The 22,149-nt window shown below is 46.3% G+C and overlaps 1 protein-coding gene across 3 annotated transcripts in view; it reads left to right on the forward strand.

The window, feature by feature from the left end:
- LOC106587084 (tetraspanin-4) overlaps positions 1-14,157 on the forward strand; it is a 109,408-nt gene extending 95,251 nt beyond the window's left edge. For all 3 annotated transcript variants that reach the window (XM_014175024.2, XM_045708307.1, XM_045708308.1), the window contains 3 exons: positions 7,859-7,990; positions 11,620-11,703; positions 13,568-14,157. In XM_014175024.2, coding sequence (XP_014030499.1) covers positions 7,859-7,990; positions 11,620-11,703; positions 13,568-13,636 — 285 coding nt within the window. In that variant the 3' untranslated portion in view covers positions 13,637-14,157. The remainder of the gene's footprint in view (positions 1-7,858; positions 7,991-11,619; positions 11,704-13,567) is intronic.
- Positions 14,158-22,149: the final 7,992 nt, after the last annotated feature.

Here is a 22,149-nt window from a genome sequence, read left to right on the forward strand (position 1 = left end):
CGGTGCTGGTCAGCGCTCTTCTTCTGCCGTCCACTCGCCTTTGTAAGTGCGTCTTGGACGGCTCTCCAGGTGTCCTTCGAGCGCTGCACCCAATCCTCCACCGCAGGAGCCTCGGTCTGGCTCTGGTGCCATGGAGCCAGGACCAGCTGGTAGCCCAACACGCACTGGAACGGTGACATGTTGGTTGATGAGTGCCGTAGAGAATTTTGGGCTATTTCTGCCCATGGCACGTATCTCGCCCATTCTCTGGGCCGGTCCTGGCAATAGGTCCTTAGAAACCTACCCACCTCTTGGTTCACCCTCTCCACCTGCCCATTACTCTCGGGGTGGAAACCCGAGGTCAGGCTGACCGAGACCCCCAAACGTTCCATGAACGCCCTCCAAACTCTGGACGTGAACTGGGGACCCCGAATCAGAAACGATGTCCTCGGGCACCCCATAGTGCCGGAAGACATGGGTAAACAGGGCCTCCGCAGTCTGCAGAGCCGTAGGGAGACCGGGCAACGGGATGAGACGACAGGACTTCGAGAACCGATCCACAACGACCAGGATAGTGGTGTTCCCCTGAGATACGGGAAGGTCAGTGAGGAAGTCCACTGACAAGTGTGACCACGGCCGCTGTGGAACGGGGAGGGGGTGTAATTTCCCTCTAGGCAGGTGTCGAGGAGCCTTGCTCTGAGCGCACACCGAGCAGGAGGAAACATAAAACCGCACGTCCTTACCCAAGGTGGGCCACCAGTACTTCCCCCTCAGGTTCCGCACTGTCCTCTCGATCCCAGGGTGACCCGAAGAGGGGAGATTATGGGCCCATCGAATCAATCGATCACGGAGACCAAGCGGTACGTACTGAACACCTGCCGGACACTGCGATGGTGCAGGTTCCGACCGTAACGCCCGCTCGATCTCCGCGTCCAACTCCCATACCACCGGAGCTACCAAACACGACGCCGGAAGAATGGGAGCCGGATCGATGGCCCTCTCCTCGGTGTCATATAGGCGGGACAGTGCGTCGGCCTTCGTGTTCTGTGAACCTGGCCGATAAGAGATCGTGAACCGGAAACGTGTAAAGAACATGGCCCACCTGGCCTGACGCGGATTCAGTCTCCTAGCTGCCCGGATGTACTCGAGATTACGGTGGTCAGTCCAGATGAGGAAAGGGTGCTTAGCCCCCTCAAGCCAATGTCTCCACACCTTCAGAGCCTTGACCACAGCTAACAACTCCCTGTCCCCCACGTCATAGTTCTGCTCCGCCGGCCCTAGCTTCCTAGAAAAGAAAGCGCACGGGCGGAGTTTGGGTGGCGTGCCCGAGCGCTGTGATAGCACGGCCCCCACCCCAGTCTCGGACGCGTCCACCTCCACTATGAATGCCAAAGAGGGATCCGGATGAGCCAGCACTGGAGCGACGGTAAACAGCTCCTTCAGGCGACTGAACGCTCTGTTCGCCTCTGCTGACCAGCGCAAGCGCGCTGGACCCCCCTTCAGCAGTGAGGTAATGGGAGCAGCAACTTGACCAAAGCCCCGGATAAACCTCCGGTAGTAATTGGCAAACCCTAAAAACTGCTGCACCTCCTTTACCGTGGTCGGAGTTGGCCAATTACGCACGGCTTTAACGCGGTCATCCCAGGAAGGAAACGGCTCGTTTGAAAAACTCACATTTCTCAGCCTTGACGTACAGGTCATTCTCCAGCAGTCGCCCAAGCACCTTGCGCACCAGGGAGACATGCGCGGCAGCACTGGTGGCGGAATAAATCAGGATGTCGTCAATATACACCACCACCCCCTGCCCGTGCAGGTCCCTGAGAATCTCGTCAACAAAGGATTGAAAGACGGCTGGAGCATTCTTTAACCCATACGGCATGACAAGGTACTCATAGTGGCCCGATGTGGTACTGAATGCGGTTTTCCACTCGTCTCCTCCCCGGATACGCACCAGATTGTACGCGCTCCTGAGGTCCAGTTTCGTGAAAAAACGCGCGCCGTGAAATGATTCCACCGCCGTAGCGATGAGAGGTAGTGGGTAACTGAACCTTACTGTGATGGAATTTAGACCTCGATAATCAATGCACGGACGCAACCCTCCATCCTTTTTCTTCACGAAAAAGAAACTCGAGGAGACGGGTGACATGGAGGGCCGAATATACCCCTGTCTCAGAGATTCCGTGACATATGTCTCCATAGCCAACGTCTCCTCCTGTCACAATGGGTACACGTGACTCCTGGGAAGTGCAGCGTTTACCTGGAGATTTATCACGCAATCCCCTCGTCGATGAGGTGGTAATCGGGTCGCCCTCTTTTTACAGAAGGCGATAGCCAAATCGGCATATTCTGAGGGAATGCGTACAGTGGAAACCTGGTCTGGACTCTCCACCGTCGTCGCACCGATGGAAACTCCCTTACACCTGCATGAGCACTCCTCTGACCACCCTCTGAGAGCCCCCTGTCTCCACGAAATATTGGGATTGTGATTGGCCAGCCAGGGAATCCCCAGCACCACCGGAAACGCAGGAGAATCAATGAGGAAGAGACTAATCCGTTCCCCATGATCCCCCTGCGTTACCATGTCCAGTGGCACCGTGGCCTCCCTGACCAGTCCTGACCCTAATGGTCGGCTATCTAAGGAGTGCACGGGGAAAGGTTGGTCCAACGACACCAGGGGAATCCCTAGCCTTAATGCGAGCCCACGATCCATAAAGTTTCCAGCTGCGCCTGAATCGACTAGCGCCTTACGCTGGAAAGAGGGAGAAAACAAGGGGAAAGTTACTAAAACTAACATGTGACCAACAGGGAGCTCTGGGTGAGGTTGGTGCTTACTCACCTGAGATGGACGAGGAGTGCTCCGCCTGCCATCCCGATTCCCAGAGGAGCTCCCCCAGCACCGGTCGGTAGTGTGTCCTCTCCGACCACACTGGGTACAAGGGGAGCCTCCTCCTCCGGTTCCCCTGGACGCGGCCCCCCTAGCTCCATAGGTATGGGAGCTGGAGGACCTGGAGGTGGAACCAACAGGGCCCCGTCTGGACGCCCGTGCGCAGCCAGCAGATTGTCAAGACGAATGGACATGTCGATTAGTTCGTCTAGTGACAGGGTAGTGTCCCGACAGGCTAGCTCACGGCGGATGTCCTCCCGGAGGCTACACCGATAGTGGTCCATCAGGGCCCTGTCGTTCCACCCCGCTCCAGCAGCCAAGGTCCGGAACTCCAGAGCAAAGTCCTGCGCGCTCCTCGTCTCCTGACGCAGGTGGAACAGCCGTTCACCCGCCGCCCGGCCTTCTGCTGGGTGGTCGAACACGGCCCGGAACCGGCGGGTGAACTCGGGGTAGTGATCCCTTGCCGAGTCTGGGCCATACCACACTGCGTTGGCCCACTCCAGGGCACGTCCCGTTAAGCAGGAGACGAGGACGCTTACGCTCTCCTCTCCCGAGGGAGCTGGATGAACGGTTGCCAGGTACAAATCCAACTGTAGCAGGAACCCCTGGCACCCAGCCGCCGCTCCATCGTACTCCCTGGGGAGAGCCAGGCGTAGGGCTCCGGGTCCGGACGTCGGTGGAGGGGTAGATGGTGGAGGGGGTTTGGTGCTGGGGATGCGGTAGGGAGGCCACTCCTCTCCCATCGGTCCATCCTCTCCATCATCTGCTCCATCGCTGAGCCGATTCGGTGGAGGATGGTGGTATGGTGAAGGACCCGTTCCTCCATCGATGGGAGAGGAGGGGAGGCTGCTCCTGCTGACTCCATAGTTGGTGCGGGATTCTGTCAGACGGTTGCTAGGAGTGGTGGTAGGAGTCAGGCGCAGAGAGCAGAGGTACGTAACTTTGTGTTTATTTAAATAAAAAAAACACAACACGATTGACGCCAACACAAACGGCGTGGAAAAAATGCCAAGTGCCCAAAACAGGTGCACAGCCAGCATACAATATTACAGTCGTAAATCGCCAGCACATCCAACTACAAAAACACAACCTGACGCTAAAATAATCCCGCACAACACTGGGCGGGCTAACCAGGCTTAAATAACCAAAATCAAAAGACAAATGACGAACAGGTGCAAACAATAAACATACCAAACGAAAAGGAAAAAGGGATCAGCGGCGGCTAGTAGGTCGGTGACGACGACCGCCGAGCGCCGCCCGAGCAGGCAGGGGAGCCACCTTCGGTGGGATTCGTGACATTAACATACAGTACCAGTCAAAAGTTTGGACAGCTACTTATTCAAGGGTTTTTCTTTATTTTGACTATTTTCTACATTGTAGAATAATAGTGAAGACATCAAAACTATGAAATTACACTTATGGAATCATGTATTAACCCAAAAAGTTTTAAACAAGTCAAAATATATTTCATATTTCAGATTCTTCAAAGTAGCCACACTTTGCCTTAATGACAGCTTTTCACATTTTTGGCATTCTCTCAACCAGCTTCATGAGGTAGTCACCTGGAATGCATTTCAATTAACAGGTGTGCCATGTTAAAAGTACATTTGTGGAATTTCTTTCCTTCTTAATGCGTTTGAGCCAATCAGTTGTGTTGTGACAAGGTAGGGGTGGTATACAGAAGATAGCCCTATTTGGTAATAGACCAAGTTCATATTATGGCAAGAACAGCTCAAATAAGCAAAGAGAAATGAGAGTCCATCATTACTTTAAGACATGAAGGTCAGTCAATACGGACAATTTCAAGAACTTTGAAAGTTTCTTCAAATGCAGTCGCAAAAACCATCAAGCGCTATGATGAAACTGGCTCTCATGAAGAGTGCCACAGGAATGGAAGACCCAGAGTTCATTAGAGTTATCAGCCTCAGAAATTGCAGCCCACATAAATGTTTCACAGAGTTCAAGTAACAGACACATCTCAACACCAACTGTTCAGAGGAAACTGCGTGAATCAGGCCTTCATGGTCGATTTGCTGCAAAGAAACCACTACAAAAGGACACCAATAAGAAGAAGAGACTGGTAACACTGTCTGTGATTTATTTAGAATTCAAGGCACACTTAACCATCATGGCTACCACAGCATTCTGCAGCTTATCATTTGTCTTTCAACAGGACAATGACCCAACACACCTCCAGGCTGTGAAAGGGCTATTTGACCAAGAAGGAGAGTGATGGAGTGCTGCATCAGATGACCTGGCCTTCACAATCACCCGACCTCAACCCAATTGAGATGGTTTGGGATGAGTTGGACCGCAGAGTGGAAAAGCAGCCAACAAGTGCTCAGCATATGTGGGAACTCCTTCAAGACTGTTGGAAAAGCATTCCAGGTGAAGCTGGTTGAGAGAATGCCAAGAGTGTGCAAAGCTGTCATCAAGGTAAAGGGTGGCTACTTTGAAGAATATAAAATATATTTAGATTTGTTTAAAAAAATTGGTTACTACATGATTCCATATGTGTTATTTCATAGTTGTGATGTCTTCACTATTATTCTACAATGTAGAAAATAGTATAAATAAAGAAAAACCCTTGAATGTGTCACGTTCTGACCTAGGAGAGCTGTGTTTTCTCTGTTTAGTTAGGTCAGGGTGTGATAGGTGGGTGGGCATTCTATGTTTTGTGTTCTATGTTTTGGCCGGGTATGGTTTCCAATCAGAGGCAGCTGTCATTCGTTGTCTCTGATTGAGCCATACTTAGGCAGCCTGTTTTTCCCTGTGTTTTCGTGGGATCTTGTTTTTGTGCAGCTGTGTTTGAGCAGCCCCAGAACGTCACGTTTGTTTCAGTTTTCACTTGTTTCTTGTTTTGTTCGGGTTCACAAATAAAATATGTGGAACTACCGGCACGCTGCGTCTTGGCTGATTTATGACAGGGAATTCGAGGATAGCAATCATGACAGAAGATCCCACCAAAAGAAAGCCAAGCAGCGTGCACTCACCAGGAAGACGAGCGGGACCAAGCAGTGTGGATCAGAGGACTGGACCTGGGAAGAGATCCTGGATGGGGCAGGACCTTGGACAAGGCTGGGAGAGTATCGCCGCCCGGCCGGAGGAGATAGAGGCAACGAATGCGGAACGGCGATAATGGGAAGAACTGCTAAGAAGCAACAGCAGGCTGAGAGGCAGCGGCAAAACATTTTTTGGGGGGGGCACACGGTTAGATTGGCTAAGGCGGGTTTAAGACCTGAGCCAACTCCCCGTGCTTACCATGGGGAGCGAGTGACTGTACAAGCACCGTGTTATGTGGTGTTGCGCACGGTGTCGCCCATGCTCTCACAGCCCGGTGCGCTCGATGCAAGCTCCTCACCGCTGTCGTGCTAAGGTTGGCACTCAGCCAGCTGGGAGTATGCCCGCTCAGCATTCCTGTCCTCCAGTGCGCCTCCATAGCCCAGTACGTCCTGTGCCTGCTCCTCACACTCTTCCTCCAGTATGCCTCCATAGCCCAGTACGGCCGGTGCCTGCTTTGAGCACTCGGTCCTCAGTGCGTCTTCCTAGTCCGGTGACACCTGTTCCAGCTCCACGAATAAAGCCTCCAGTGATAATCGATGGTCCGAAGCCTGTAGAGATGATCCATGGCACGAAGCCTCTAGTGATGGCCCATGGCCCGGAGCTTGTAGGGATGTTCCATGGCACGAAGCCTCCACAGGTAATCCATGGCCCGGAGCCTGTAGAGATAATCCATTGCAAGAAGCCTGTAGGGATTTTCCATGGTCCGGAGCCTGTAGCGATAATCCATGGCACGAAGCCTGTAAGGATAATCCATGGCCCAGCACCTGTAGAGATGATCCATGGCACAAAGCCTCCAGTGATGATCCAGGGCACGGAACCTGTATTGATGATCCAGGGCACGGAACCTGTATTGATGATCCAAGGCATGGAGCCTGCAACAACGCTCCTCAGTCCGGAGCCTCCAGCGACGCTTCTCAGTCCGGAGCCTCCAGCGACATTCCTCAGCCCGGAGCCTCCAGCGACGCTCCTCAGCCCGGAGGCTCCAGCGACGCTCCCCAGTCCGGAGCCTCCAGCGACGCTCCGCAGCCCGGAGTCTTCAGCAATGCTCCGCAGCCCGGAGTCTTCAACAGCGGTCCGCAGCCCGGAGTCTTCAACGGCGGTTCGCAGCCCGGAGTCTTCAACGGCTGTCCGCAGCCCGGAGTCTTCAACGGCGGTCTGCAGCCCAGAGTCTTCAGCGGCGGCCTTCAGCCCGGAGTCTTCAGTGGCGGTTGGCGTTCCAGAGCCTCCGGCGATGATCCACGGTCTGGTTCCTCCGGACACACAGAAGCGGAGGGATCAGTGGGCAGGGGGGGGTACTACGCCCGGAACCAGAGCCGCCGCCAATTATAGATGCCCACCTGGACCCTCCCCAATAGGTTCAGGTTTTCGGCCGGGAGTCCGCACCTTCGGGAGTCCGCACCTTTGGGGGGTACTGTCACGCTCTGACCTAGGAGAGCTGTGTTTTCTCTGTTTAGTTAGGTCAGGGTGTGATAGGTAGGTGGGCATTCTATGTTTTGTTTTCTATGTTTTGGCCGGGTATGGTTTCCAATCAGAGGCAGCTGTCATTCGTTGTCTCTGATTGGAAGCCATACTTAGGCAGCCTGTTTTTCCCTGTGTTTTTGTGGGATCTTGTTTTTGTGCAGCTGTGTTTGAGCAGCCCCAGAACGTCACGTTTGTTTCAGTTTTCACCTGTTTCTTGTTTTGTTTGGGTTCACAAATAAATATGTGGAACTACTGGCACGCTGCGCCTTGGCTGATTTATGACAGGGAATTCGAGGATAGCAATCATGACAGAATGAGTAGGTGTGTCCAAACTTTTGCCTGGTACCGTACATATGGAAGTGCCAGAGAACGATCTCTGTTCATGAATCATGCAGAATGGTTTTAGTGTGTAGCATTTTTGGTTTTCCTCTCTGTTCGTTCATTAACATTCAGTGTCCTTGTCTGGTGTAGTTCCGCTGCTGTGGCGTGACCAACCATACGGACTGGTTTGAGGTCTACAATGCCAGCCGCGTGCCCGATTCCTGCTGTCTGGAGTACAGCGACAACTGTGGCCTCGTGAACCCAGGGACCTGGTGGACCGCGGTAAGATGCACAGAATCACATATACACGAACACAAACACACATGCTCCCACACATACTCTCTCCCTCTCTCCAACACACATACGCGCACACTAGTTGTTCCCAAATGTTATCTGGTTGTTTTTGTTGCCCAAATGTAATTGTTTGGTCCAAAAACCTTCCTTGTGACCAACCAGTTAAACAAAACATTACGGTATACTGTGATAAATCTCAGACAATCCACCCACAGTCCACTGAGCTTTTGCTAAAACCCGACCCACGCTTTGGGAAACACTGCTCTGCTGTGGATAACTACCTGTTCTCATATGCCTTATATCTGGGGTATAAGGCATATTCAAATATAAGGTGTATTTAACCCTATGGGCCTTAGCCCATAGAATCCCAGTGAATAACACATTCTTAAATGGCAAAACAGATAGTCAAAAAATGTGTCATAAGGAATAAGGTGTGTCATAAGGAATAAGTGTCTATCCTATATCTAGGAGATATAAGAAAGCTCAGGAATATATAAATATATATAAGTCTCACAGAATGAAATAATATAAACTCAGCAAAAAAAGAAAAGTCCCTTTTTCAGGACCCTGTCTTTAAAACATAATTCGTAAAAATCCAAATAACTTCACAGATCTTCATTGTAAAGGGTTTAAACACTGTTTCCCATGCTTGTTCGATGAACCATAAACAATTAATGAACATGCACCTGTGGAACGGTCGTTAAGACACACTAAAGAGGCCTTTCTACTGACTCTGAAAAACACCAAAAGAAAGATGCCCAGGGTCCCTGCTCATCTGCCTGAATGTGCCTTAGGCATGCTGCAAGGAGGCATGAGGACTGCAGATGTGGCCAGGGCAATAAATTGCAATGTCCGTACTGTGAGACACCTAAGACAGGACGGACATCTGATCGTCCTCGCAGTGGCAGACCACGTGTAACAACACCTGCACAGGACTGGTACATCCGAACATCACACCTGCGGACAGGTACAGGATGGCAACAACTGCCCGAGTTACACCAGGAACGCACAATCCCTCCATCAGTGCTCAGACTGCGCAATAGGCTGAGAGAGGCTGGACTGAGGGCTTGTAGGCCTGTTGTAAGACAGGTCCTAACCAGGCATCACCGGCAACAACGTCGCCTATGGGCACAAACCCACCGTCGCTGGACCTGACAGGACTGGCAAAAAGTGCTCTTCACTGATGAGTCGCGGTTTTGTCTCACCAGGGGTGATGGTCGAATTCGGGTTTATCGTCGAAGGAATGAGCGTTACACCGAGGCCTGTACTCTGGAGCGGGATTGATTTGGAGGTGGAGGGTCCATCATGGTCTGGGGCGGTGTGTCACCACAGCATCATCAGACTGAGCTTGTTGTCATTGCAGGCAATCTCAACGCTGTGCGTTACAGGGAAGACATCCTCCTCCCTCATGTGGTACCCATCCTGCAGGCTCATCCTGACATGACCCTCCAGCATGACAATGCCACCAGCCATGCTGCTCGTTCTATGCATGATTTCCTTGCAAGACAGGAATGTCTGTGTTCTGCCATGGCCAGTGAAGAACTCGGAGCTCAATCCCATTGAGCACGTCTGGGACCTGTTGCATCAGAGGATGAGGGCTAGGGCCATTCCCCCCATAAAAATCTAGGAACTTGCAGGTGCCTTGGTGGAAGAGTGGGGTAACATCTCACAGCAAGAACTCGCAAATCTGGTGCAGTCCATGAGGAGGAGATGCACTGCAGTACTTAATGCAGCTGGTGGCCACACCAGATACTGACTGTTACTTTTGATTTTGACCCCCCCCCCTTTGTTCAGGGACACATTATTCCATTTCTGTTAGTCACATGTCTGTGGAACTTGTTCAGTTTATGTCTCAGTTGTTGAATCTTGTTATGTTCATACAAATATTTACACATGTTAAGTTGACACAATGCCCATCCAACCCAGAAGCCAGCTGCACCAATGTGTCGGAGGAAAGACCGTACACCTGGCAACCGTGTCAGCGTGCACTGCGCCCGGCCCGCCACAGGAGTCGCTAGTGCGCGATGAGACGAGGACATCCCTGCCGGCCAAACCCTCCCTAACCCGGACGACGCTAGGCCAGTTGTGCGCTGCCCCATGGGCCTCCCAGTCACGGCCGGCTGCGACAGAGCCTGAGCTCGAACCCAGAATCTCTAGTGGCACAGCTAGCACTGCGATGCAGTGCCTTAGACCACTGCGCCACTCGGGAGGCCCTACACATGTTAAGTTTGCTGAAAATAAACGCAGTTGACAGTGAGAGGATGTTTCTTTTTTTGCTGAGTTTATATGTATTTTTTACACATTTTACCCCTTTTATGGGGCACAAAACCTTTTTTTAACCGGTACCGGGATACCTTTAGACGAGTCCTGTGACACTTGTGGGGGTCGTAGAACAACACAGAGAACACCAACGTGTTCATGAGAGTCTCTGCTTTCGATACTGGGGTCATAGTTTGTAGCCCAAACAATTTCCAAAAATTGGTCTTCTCAAGAAAACCTCTGTAGTGTTACAGGCATTTTCGTCTCCTGGTCTGACAAACAGCTCTGTATCCCTGTCACTTTTCACCGCTGATGCGGAAGGCCAACATGGGCGTATGTGGTGGATTGAGCCCATACAACAAAAAAACATATCTCTAGCTTAGACAGATTTTGATGGGGATTTCTTTATTATGTTAATCAACTCTATGGGGTTTTTAAATCTGTGCCTTGAGGTCTGCAGCAGCATTGCTGATTTTCTTTCTTTTGCCCCTGGTAGTTAATTAATATATAATCACTTGATTAATACCCTTGTTTGGTGAAATAATCCACTCAACTGGTGTCACAGGTCTAAATCCCTGATTATAAGGGAAGACTGAAAAACAGCAGTGCTAAAGACTGTGAGGCATAAATTCTTTCTGCCGTATACCATGCCAGGCTCATGTACTCTGTGCCAGTCCCATCGCTGTCTGCCGTTGTCTATGCCACTTTCTTTCATTATTACAACAACCACTTTAGCTGCTTTGAGGATATGTAAACTATTCACAATTCTATACGTGAAGACTTGTGTTTGTCTAGTGGTACATCATCCTTTTCATTGACACTGTGTTTCACGTAATGTCTCTTGAATGTTCAAAAGGGAGAGTTGGAGAAACTTTAGGTGACGTCACCTAAGTGTATATCCTGTTTGTGTTGGCCATGAAAAATTCAGCTCGTTCGCTTGTCTAAATGTTGTCCCAGCACAGAGCGATGGTACCATCTGCAAGTTACTCCCATCCTTCCGCCCCTAGTGATAGATAGGGATTGTAGCTATCCCAGGGAACATTTATTCAGAGAAGAGGGGGGGATTTTGAAGGCATCCATATGGGACCCACTTAGCTAACATGACAAGGAGATGATTTGCAGAGTAAAAGGCATGTATGGGAGGATGTGTCACTTTGTGTTGGGCGGTGTAGAGAAGGGCCTGTGGGCCCGATAATCTTGTAAGTCTACCAAGACTAGCACCATAAGGAAAATGAAATGTACCCCAATCCTGCTGTAGGCTACACTTAGGCACTCCATGCTATAAATGTGGGTTAATGTGATGTTAATGTTATAATGTGCTGTAAAACTTTTGTTTCCATTCCTGTGTGTCTCCACAGCCATGTTACGAGCGGGTGAAGGATTGGATACAACAGAATCTGGTGGCCCTGTGGATATTTGCCTTGTGTACGGCACTCACACAGGTACAGACACTGGTGACACAATTGTACTCTTCAGTGTACATTGAAAGTGCTTTGAATGCCTATGTTTCAGTGGGTAGCATTTTATAGTGATGTCTATTAACAGGGAACCATAACATCTTAGCTTGGCACCAGAAGATCGGTATCTGCTTTTCCAACTTTGCTATACAGACTCCATTCTAAATATCTGTGCATGTGAATGTTTACTTTAGCTTGCATTGGGGTCAGACTGAATGGCAGGACAACAAAAGTCAGAGTTGGTTAAAGCACATATTGAACAGATCTGGAACTAGGCTAATATCACTAATAATTGATAAGCAATTAGATGATTTGAAAGTAGGCCTCTATTAACAATTACAGTGAATTCCAACTCAAATTCATGAGGTTGTTCCTTTTATTCTCAATGGAGAAACTGGTCTTGTCCAAATACCCATACTAGCTTACTACACACTTAAACTGCATACTATTTAGCACATAGCGTAGTAAAAAGTATACAGTATGCCACGACTGCAACCTGTGTTGTGATAATTGCGTTGTTTGCTCTATAACCTGTTAATTCATTTGCCTTGCAACTGTGATATATAGGGCTAAACAATACAAATACATTCAACCACACCTTTTGTTTTATCACAAAATATAGCAACCTCTGTCCAGTGAAGTCCACAAAGCATATTGCATGTACAGTTAGTTACATGACCTACAGCATGGTCAAACAAGTTAATGTTTCCAACATTTTTTGGACCACTAAACAACTGTCGCAAAGAAACAGGATCTGCCTGCACTATTCCAGCACCACTTCAACTTCAACATTTTAACATCAACATCACCTGTGCTTAGTCTAATAGTGACAACTAAAATATACCAAAAACAATTTAGTCCAATCAACGTAAGCTAAATGTGATGTGGCTGTCCATGGTTCTGATTTCTGTGTGTGTGTAGAAAAACCTGTTGACTCACCCTACTTGTAGAGAACCGCTAATGCCATCCTCCTCTCCATCATGTTGACGAAACTGTCTATCACTCTGTCATGCAGTACACGCTTTTATTTTTTGTTGTCCTCGGCTACCTGGCTAAAATGCTTGCTTGCTAGCCTAACTTCTGTTCATGACTTCTACATCTAGCTACATATTGAACTTTCATCCTTTCAGGTCAGGGGAACAACAATGTATGAATTAATGGGTTGGATCAGAATCGCAGTTATAATTATTGGTTAGTACGGATAATTAAGTAAAACCACAAGTCCAAATCACTATCTCCATCCATGGCCAATTTAGATGTTGCTTACAACGCAATACTCGTGCGAATTTTAAGGAGAACAAAAACCACTTAGCCTACATTTGAACACCACCGCAGAAGCTTCGCTATTTGGCATCTTCCCAATTAAGTAGCCTAGTTTTGTCGTTTGGCTACTTGAAAAGAACTGGGGCCAATCACTCGCAGCCCACATCTTCCCAACTTTGTGGAAAAGTGTGCATGGAATTCTACTGGATGAAGAGCCGAAATGAGCCTGGCATTTAAACCATACTAGATAGGAAAAAAACACATACTAGAAAACGTTATATTTTCTCATACTGAGAATGCGTCTTGCACGATTGCGTTGTCTCGCGTTATTGGTTAATTTCGGTAGCAAATCCCCATATCTGATTATCAACTGTTGTCAAAGCCGACATTACTATGAAATATGGGCTATTAAAGTATACTCGATTTTCTAAATGTCCCATACCAAAACCTTTTTTATATATTTTTTTGAATACTCAAACAACCTACTATTTATGACACAAGTATGGGTATTCAGACACGACCACTTTATTGATGATGTAGTTGTGTCACATTGGGTTTTGGTTGTGTATGTGTTCCCTTTGTTTAGATTCTGGGTTTGGTCTTCTCTATGACGATGTTCTGCCAAGCAGTCAAAGTGGAGACCTTCTACGCCTAGCAGTGTCCCCTCTTTGCCCCAAAGGACTCTGTGAACGAGTGAGGCACACACCTCTCTCTCTACTCTGTGACGGACCTTTCTCACCAACGACTCGCCGGCCAATCCTCATTTAACAACCTGTACTGTAAAACAAGCACAATGTCATATCGGGAGCCAATGGATGGTTTTTGCTTAATTAAATGTTATTCACTCATTTTGTGGTCAACATATAAATGTAATATATAGGAGTAATCCTTTTTTAAAGATCTGTTTTAAATTATTTTGAATCATTCTATAATCTAAGTGTTTTGAAACGAGAGGAGAGCTAAGGAATGCAGGTCAAGAGGGCATTTAGTAAGACAGGCCATGTGAGTACTAAAGTGCATGGTTCTTATGATGGTGTTTACTAAATGTTTGGCTCATCCAAATCAACTTTTCCTTGAGTTTTTTTTTTATTCCACCATCAAGAAATACTGTAAATTAGAATGCATTGTAACAGTGAATTCATAATAATACTTATTTAATAAACTAGTTAATCTGGAGGGATTTATTATGTATAAATTATAATAATATAAATCAGTATAGCAACTTCAATACTAAGAATGTCTGGATGTTCACAAAACCCCTGAAAATAGAAGATGGCCCATCTAGAGTTGCACAGATCAACAAAACCAACACCAGTCATCCTAGGCTACTAAATGTCTCTTGAGATCTGACTGTCACAGAATCTGTCAAGGTCCTCGACAACTTCTCCCTGCTGTGGCCTAGGGGCATTGCTTTCCCACAGTTCTCATCAATGTTATTACATTCACATTGAGCCAACTTCTGTGTGACCCCATGAATAACCATTCCCTGTGTCCCAGCTAGGTAGAACACACAGTCTTCCATACCAAATGCATGACAAAATCAGAAAACTCTGCAAAACAACCTTTGATTAGAAATGTTTTTGTGGGTTCACAATCTCTCTTGGTAGCTTGACATGTTGTTTGATTGTCAGTGTCAGTGGAGTCTTGGTAGCAGCTGTGCATTTCTGTTAACACAATTAACACTGGGAAAATATATATCTTTGCAAAAAATGATATGGGGGATTGGAAATGATACAGACAATTACATTGATGGAAGCTATAATCGATCTGCCATGTTAAAGCTGATCTACCTCCTTACAAAAACACTGGGAAAACCGCCTACATCTTCAGATGCTACAGTAAAACACTAGCCAGTGGTAGGTAACAGGTGTATTTCCTGTACACCACAACATCTTTAACTTGACAGGCGTGCACGCACACACACACACACACACACACACACACGCAGGCACACACAGGTAGGGGAGACCAGGGTGGGGAACAAAGTAACCCTTTTAGGCTTTTGTTTATTATGAAAAGATTAGAGTTAGATTCATATTTTCTACATCAACACCATATATATCTCGATGTTTCTAGGACTTAACAGGCTGTGGGGTTAACTATTACACAGTCTTCAATAGTAAAAATGTGTGGTAATAAAAAAAAAAAGATTTTAAACTGATACTTGGATGAAAATACACTAAATTGACAAATATGTAATATTGACCAAAAACGCAAAATAGACAAATTAATTTAGCCTATTTCATATTAGCATTTAAGTATGAATTTGACTTTTTTCCCCTCATTTTTCTACAGTATTTATTTATTTAACATTTTGCGGGATGAAATCTCTTGATATGCACCATCTTGTTTTCAAGTATCCAAATGAAAAAAAAATGAAAAAACTATACTTAATAACAATAATAATATGGCAACTACTGGTTAATAATAATGAAATAATAATAAAATCTTACCTTAACAGCATAAAATGTTTTGTACAACTACTAATGGGCCTAAAATGAATGAATAACTGCTAAACTACAACCTATTAAACCTAAGTACCTATAATACATAGCCTACATGCATACATATTTACAAATATCTTATCATTTAGGGTGTATTGAGTTAAAACACGCTTTGGTGTTTACATTTCACATCCTTAAGTTACACTATATTTTTGTTAGAATGTAACATGTAACAATTTCAAAGATTTTACTGAGTTACAGTTCATATAAGTAAATCAGTCAATTTAAATAAATTCATTTGGCACTAATCTATGGATTCCACGACTGGGAATATAGATATGCATCTGTTGGTCACAGATACTGTATCTTAAAAAAAGGTAGGGGCGTGGATCAGAAAACCAGTCAGTATCTGGTGTGACCACCATTTGCCTCATGCAGTGCGACACATCTCCTTCGCATAGAGTTGATCAGGCTGTTGATTGTGGCCTGTGGAATATTGTCCCACTCCTCTTCAATGGCTGTGTGAAGTTCCTGGATATTGGCGTTCACTGGAACACGCTGTCGTACATGGCAATCCAACATTTTCAGCTTCCAGGAATTGTGAACAGATCCTTGCGACATGGGGCCGTGCATTATCATGCTGAAACATGAGGGGATGGCAGCGGATGGATGGCACGACAATGGGCCCCAGGATCCCATCACGGTATCTCTGTGCATTGAATTTACCATTGCTCATGAAACCAACACTTTACATTTTGCTTAAATTTTGTTCAGTATATATTTACTTTAGGGCCTCAAAACCCATTGCATGACCACCAAACTGCAGTATGCCTAAACCTCCCCAGTCACTACAGGCACCCTAAAGGTTATACTAAAATGTTTCACATATTAAAGGGCTATATGTTATTTCCTTTGAACATTGAACACATGTCCGCACATGCTTTTCTCCCCCCTACTCTCGCCACCTCGTTGAGACCTCTGCTATTGCGCCTCGAGTTCATCATAGGCCTACTTTCTGCAAACCTCTCCCACCACTCAGCGGAGCCATACTTCATTCCCATGTTCGCTTGCTTTCTCCCTTCCCACGCTTGATCAATAAAACATGCGCTCGCGGTCGCTCTCTTTCACCTCTCCACTCCCTCGTCTCTCTGAAGCCGCTGACTGAGTTGATGAAACAGCAAAGACAGAGAGCTGACGGAGAGCTGCAAACATGACAATGGTTGAAATGGAGATATTTCACAGTCTGCTTGTCCTAGGAGTAGTCGTGGTCACAAGTTTTGAGAATGACACAAATGTACATTTTCACAAAGTCTGCTGCCTCAGTTTGTATGATGTCAATTTGCATATACTCCAGAATGTTGTGAAGAGTGATCAGATGAATTGCAATTAATACAAAGTACCTCTTTGCCATGCAAATGCACTGAATCCCCCAAAAACATTTCCACTGCATTTCAGCCCTTCCACAAAAGGACCAGCTGACATCATGTCAGTGATTCTCTCATTAACACAGGTGTGAGTATTGACGAGGACAAGGCTGGAGATCACTCTGTCATACTGATGGAGTTCGAATAACAGACTGGAAGCTTCAAAGGGAGGGTGGTGCTTGGAATCATTGTTCTTCCTCTGTCAACCATGGTTACCTGCAAGGAAACACGTGCCGTCATCATTGCTTTGCAAAAAAGGGGCTTCACAGGCAAGGATATTGCTGCCAGTAAGATTGCACCTAAATCAACCATTTATCGGATCATCAAGAACTTCAAGGAGAGCAGTTCAATTGTTGTGAAGAATGCTTCAGGGCGACCAAGAAAGTCCAGCAAGCTTCAGGACCATCTCCTAAAGTTGATTCAGATGCGGGAACGGGGCACCACCAGTACAGAGCTTGCTCAGGAATGGCAGCAGGCAGGTGTGAGTGCATCTGCACGCACAGTGAGGCGAAGACTTTTGGAGGATGGCCTGGTGTCAAGAAGGGCAGCAAAGAAGCCACTGCTCTCAAGGAAAAACATCAGGGACAGACTGATATTTTGCAAAAGGTACAGGGATTGGACTGCTGAGGACTAGGGTAAAGTAATTTTGTCTGATGAATCCCCTTTCTGATTGTTTGGGGTATCCGGAAAAAAGCTTGTCCGGAGAAGACAAGATGAGCGCTACCATCAGTCCTGTGTCATGCCAACAGTAAAGCATCCTGAGACCATTCATGTGTGGGGTTGCTTCTCAGCCAAGGGAGTGGGCTCACTCACAATGTTGCCTAAGAACACAGCCATGAATAAAGAATGGTACCAACACATCCTCCGAGAGCAACTTCTCCCAACCATCCAGGAACAGTTTGGTGACGAACAAAGCCTTTTCCAGCATGATGGAGCACCTTGCCATAAGGCAAAAGTGATAACTAAGTGGCTCGGGGACAAAACATCGATATTTTGGGTCCATGGCCAGGAAACTCCCTAGACCTTAATCCCATTGAGAACTTGTGGTCAATCCTCAAGAGGCGAGTGGATAAACAAAAACCCACAAATTCTGACAAACTCCAAGCATTGATTATGCAAGAATGGGCTGCCATCAGTCAGGATGTGGCCCAGAAGTTAATTGACAGCATGCCAGGGAGGATTGCAGAGGTCTTGAAAAAGAAGGGTCAACACTGCAAATATTGATGTAATTGTCAATAAAAGCCTTTGACACGTATGAAATGCTTGTAATTGGACTTCAGTATTCCATAGTAACATCTGACAAAAATATCTAAAGACACTGAGGCAGCAGACTTTGTGAAAATGTATATTTGTGTCATTCTCAAATCTTTTGGCCACGACTGTACATCCCCTGTATTGTCCTGGAGACTGAAGTCGTCTAATATAGTTTCTATTAAATAAAATGTCAGTGTTTGTTAATTACAACCACTTAATTTGTAAAAAGGTGTCTAAAGGTAGGTATAGCCAGGGCCTTCCGGGTGGCGCAGTGGTCTAAGGCCACTGCGCCACCAGAGATTCTGTTCGAGCCCAGGCTCTGTTGCAGCCGGCCGTGACCGGGAGGCCCATGGGGCGACGCACAATTGGCCCAGCGTCATCCGGGTTAGGGAGGGTTTGGCCGGCAGGGATATCCTTGTCTCGTTGCGCACTAGCGACTCCTGTGGCGGGCCGGGCGCAGTGCATGCTGACCAGGTCGCTAGGTGTACGGTGTTTCCTCTGACACATTGGTGCGGCTGGCTTCCGGGTTGGATGTGCATTGTGTCAAGAAGCAGTGCGGCTTGGTTGGGTTGTGTTTCGGAGGACGCATGGCTCTTGACCTTCGCCTCTCCCGAGTCTGTACGGGAGTTGCAGCAATGAGACAAGACAGTAACTACTACCAATTGGGGAGAAAAAGGGGTAAAAAAAGGTAGGTATAGCCCAAGGCTACGTTGTGCTGTTCCATGGGTGCCGCATGCAGATTTTCATTGGGACTGATTTCTACCTTGAAACAGGTGTGCGCACTCTCCAGCCAGTCACAATAAAGTACCAGGTAGAAACTAAAATCAGTTGCACGTTCAGCGGGACTCATGATTTTGGAAGATGGAAATATGTTATGTAGAACAAGGAATCCTGTCGGCTCTATGGTTTTTCTATCTGCAACGTTCGTCAATGTTTGGCAACTGAACGTGGTGCAGCCCTTGTGGACTTGAGGGCCTGAGTTGTGCACCCCTGCTATAGAATAATGACATTTCCAACTGAAGGCAACATCAGAAGTATTTTACCTAGACAAATATCCCAGTTGCTTTAACCGACATAATATCTTATTGTTAAAATTAAGATATTGCCATGGCTGAATTTCTGTAGTTCAATGCTTCCATTGTCTCCCCCTTCTGGCTATTGGGCTAAAATCCATACTGCGGTCTCAAAATATATATGGCAAGGTAAGCGAGCCCAGATAAAATCAACAAACTTGCAAAGAAGCAAAGACATAGGACTATTCATAACAAACGTTAAATTGTATTTCCAGGTATTAGCATTTCATACATTTGTTTAGACATTATTCTTCCACCTCCACTGGCTGAGTATAGAGATACATATGGTGTCTCTCCTATTGCACTGGAAGGGGTGGTCTTCACTGATGTATCCTTTAAACAATGATAAACTACGCTTTGGTCCTATTATTGCTCACACAATTTCTATTTGGGACAAAATAGAAAAACTATGTAACTGGGAATCGAAATGACATCGACGGGACAGTAGTGGAGAGGGTAGTAAGTTTTAAGTTCCTCGGCGTACACATCACGGACAAACTGAATTGGTCCACCCACACAGACAGCGTGGTGAAGAAGGCGCAGCAGCGCCTCTTCAACCTCAGGAGGCTGAAGAAATTCGGCTTGTCAACAAAGGCACTCACAAACTTTTACAGATGCACAATCGAGAGCATCCTGTCGGGCTGTATCACCGCCTGGTATGGCAACTGCTCCGCCCACAACCGTAAGGCTCTCCAGAGGGTAGTGAGGTCTGCACAACACATCACCGGGGGCAAACTACCTGCCCTCCAGGACACCTACACCACCCGATGTCACAGGAAGGCCGTAAAGATCATCAAGGACAACAACCACCTAAGCCACTGCCTGTTCACCCCGTTATCATCCAGAAGGCGAGGTCAGTACAGGTGCATCAAAGCATGGACCGAGAGACTGAAAAACAACTTATATCTCAAGGCCATCAGACTGTTAAACAGCCACCACTAACATTGAGTGCCAACATACTGACTCAACTCCAGCCACTTTAATAATGTAAAAATGTATGAAAAATGTATCACTAGCCACTTTAAACAATGCCACTTCACATAATGTTTACATACCCTACATTACTCATCTCACATGTATATACTGTACTCTATACCATCTACTGCATCTTGCCATCTTGATGTAATATATGTATCACTAGCCACTTTAAACAATGCCACTTTTATATGTTTACATACCCTACATTACTCATCTCATGTACTCGATACCATCTACTGCATCTTGCCTATGCCGTTCTGTACCATCACTCATTCATATATTTTTATGTACATATTCTTCATTCCTTTACACTTGTGTGTATAAGGTAGTTGTTGTGAATTTGTTAGGTTAGATTACTCGTTGGTTATTACAGCATTGTCGGAACTAGAAGCACAAGCATTTCGCTACGCTCACATTAACATCTGCTAACCATCTGTGTGTGACAAATACAATTTGATTTGATTTGATCAACCTTATACATTTAAAATTTGTTCACAGGCTGTATTTAACACCAAGAAAAAGTTTTAGCATGAAAATGGCCCCAACTCCCAACTGTTCACTGTGTCCCCTAAATCAGGTAGGCACATTCCTTCAAATGGTGTGAGAGTGCCCTGCAGTTAAATGCTTTTGGGACAAAGTTATAAAAATCATTTTCAAGTTCATGTATGTAAGTATTCAATGCTTTGCATCTGCTGTGTTACTTAAGAAGATAGCTCCTTGAATCTCTCAATCAGAGACGATTACTACTGACAGGCAGCACTGCCGCAAAAAAAACCATGTTGGCTCTTAGATGGCAATCAACTCACTCTCTTCTAAAATATATTTAGATTTTTTTTAACACTTTTTTGGTTACTACATGATTCCATATGTGTTATTTCATAGTTTTGATTGATTCACTATTATTCTACAATGTAGAAAATAGTAAAAAATAAAGAAAAACCCTTGAATGAGTAGGTGTGTCCAAACTTTTGACTGGTACTGTATACAATTGAAGTCGGAAGTTTACATACACTTAGGCTGGAGTCATTAAAACTCATTTTTCAACCACTCCACAATTTTCTTGTTAACAAACTATAGTTTTGGCAAGTCGGTTAGGACATCTACTTTGTAAATGACACAAGTAATTTTTCCAACAATTGTTTACAGTCAGATTATTCCACTTATAATTCACTGTATCACAATTCCAGTGGGTCAGAAGTTTACATACACTAAGATTACTGAGCTTTTAAACAGCTTGGAAAATTCCAGAAAATTATGTCATGGCTTTAGAAGCATCTGATAGGCTAATTGACATCATTTGTAAAATGAGTCCTATATCGACATAACCTGAAAAGCCGCTCAGCAAGGAAGAAGCCACTGCTCCAAAACCTCCATAAAAAAGACAGACTACGGTTTGCAACTGCACATGGGATCAAAGATCGTACTTTTTGAAGAAATGTCCTCTGGTCTGATGCAAAAAAATAGAACTGTTTGGCGATAATGACCATTGTTATGTTTGGAGGAAAAAGGGGGAGGCTTGCAAGCCGAAGGACACCATCCCAACTGTGAAGCACGGGGGTGGCAGCATCATGGTGTGGGGGTGCTTTGCTGCAGGAGGGACTGGTGCACTTCACAAAATATATGGCATCATGAGGAGGAAAATTATGTGGATATATTGAAGCAACATTTCAAGACATCAGTCAGGAAGTTAAAGCTTGGTTGTAAATGAGTCTTCCAAATGGACAATGACCCCAAGCATACTTCCGAATTTGTGACAAAATGGCTTAAGGACAACAAAGTCAAGGTATTGGAGTGGCCATCACAAAGCCCTGACCTCAATCCCATAGAAAATTTGTGGGCAGAACTGAAAAAGCGTGTGCGAGCAAGAAGGCCTACAAACCTGACTCAGTTACACCAGCTCTGTCAGGAGGAATGGGCCAAAATTCACCCAACTTATTGTGGGAAGCTTGTGGAAGGCTACCCGAAACGTTTGACCTAAGTTAAACAATTTAAAGG

The sequence above is a fragment of the Salmo salar genome, chromosome ssa26 (genome assembly GCF_905237065.1).
Source record: "Salmo salar chromosome ssa26, Ssal_v3.1, whole genome shotgun sequence".
In the NCBI taxonomy this organism is placed as follows: domain Eukaryota; kingdom Metazoa; phylum Chordata; class Actinopteri; order Salmoniformes; family Salmonidae; genus Salmo; species Salmo salar.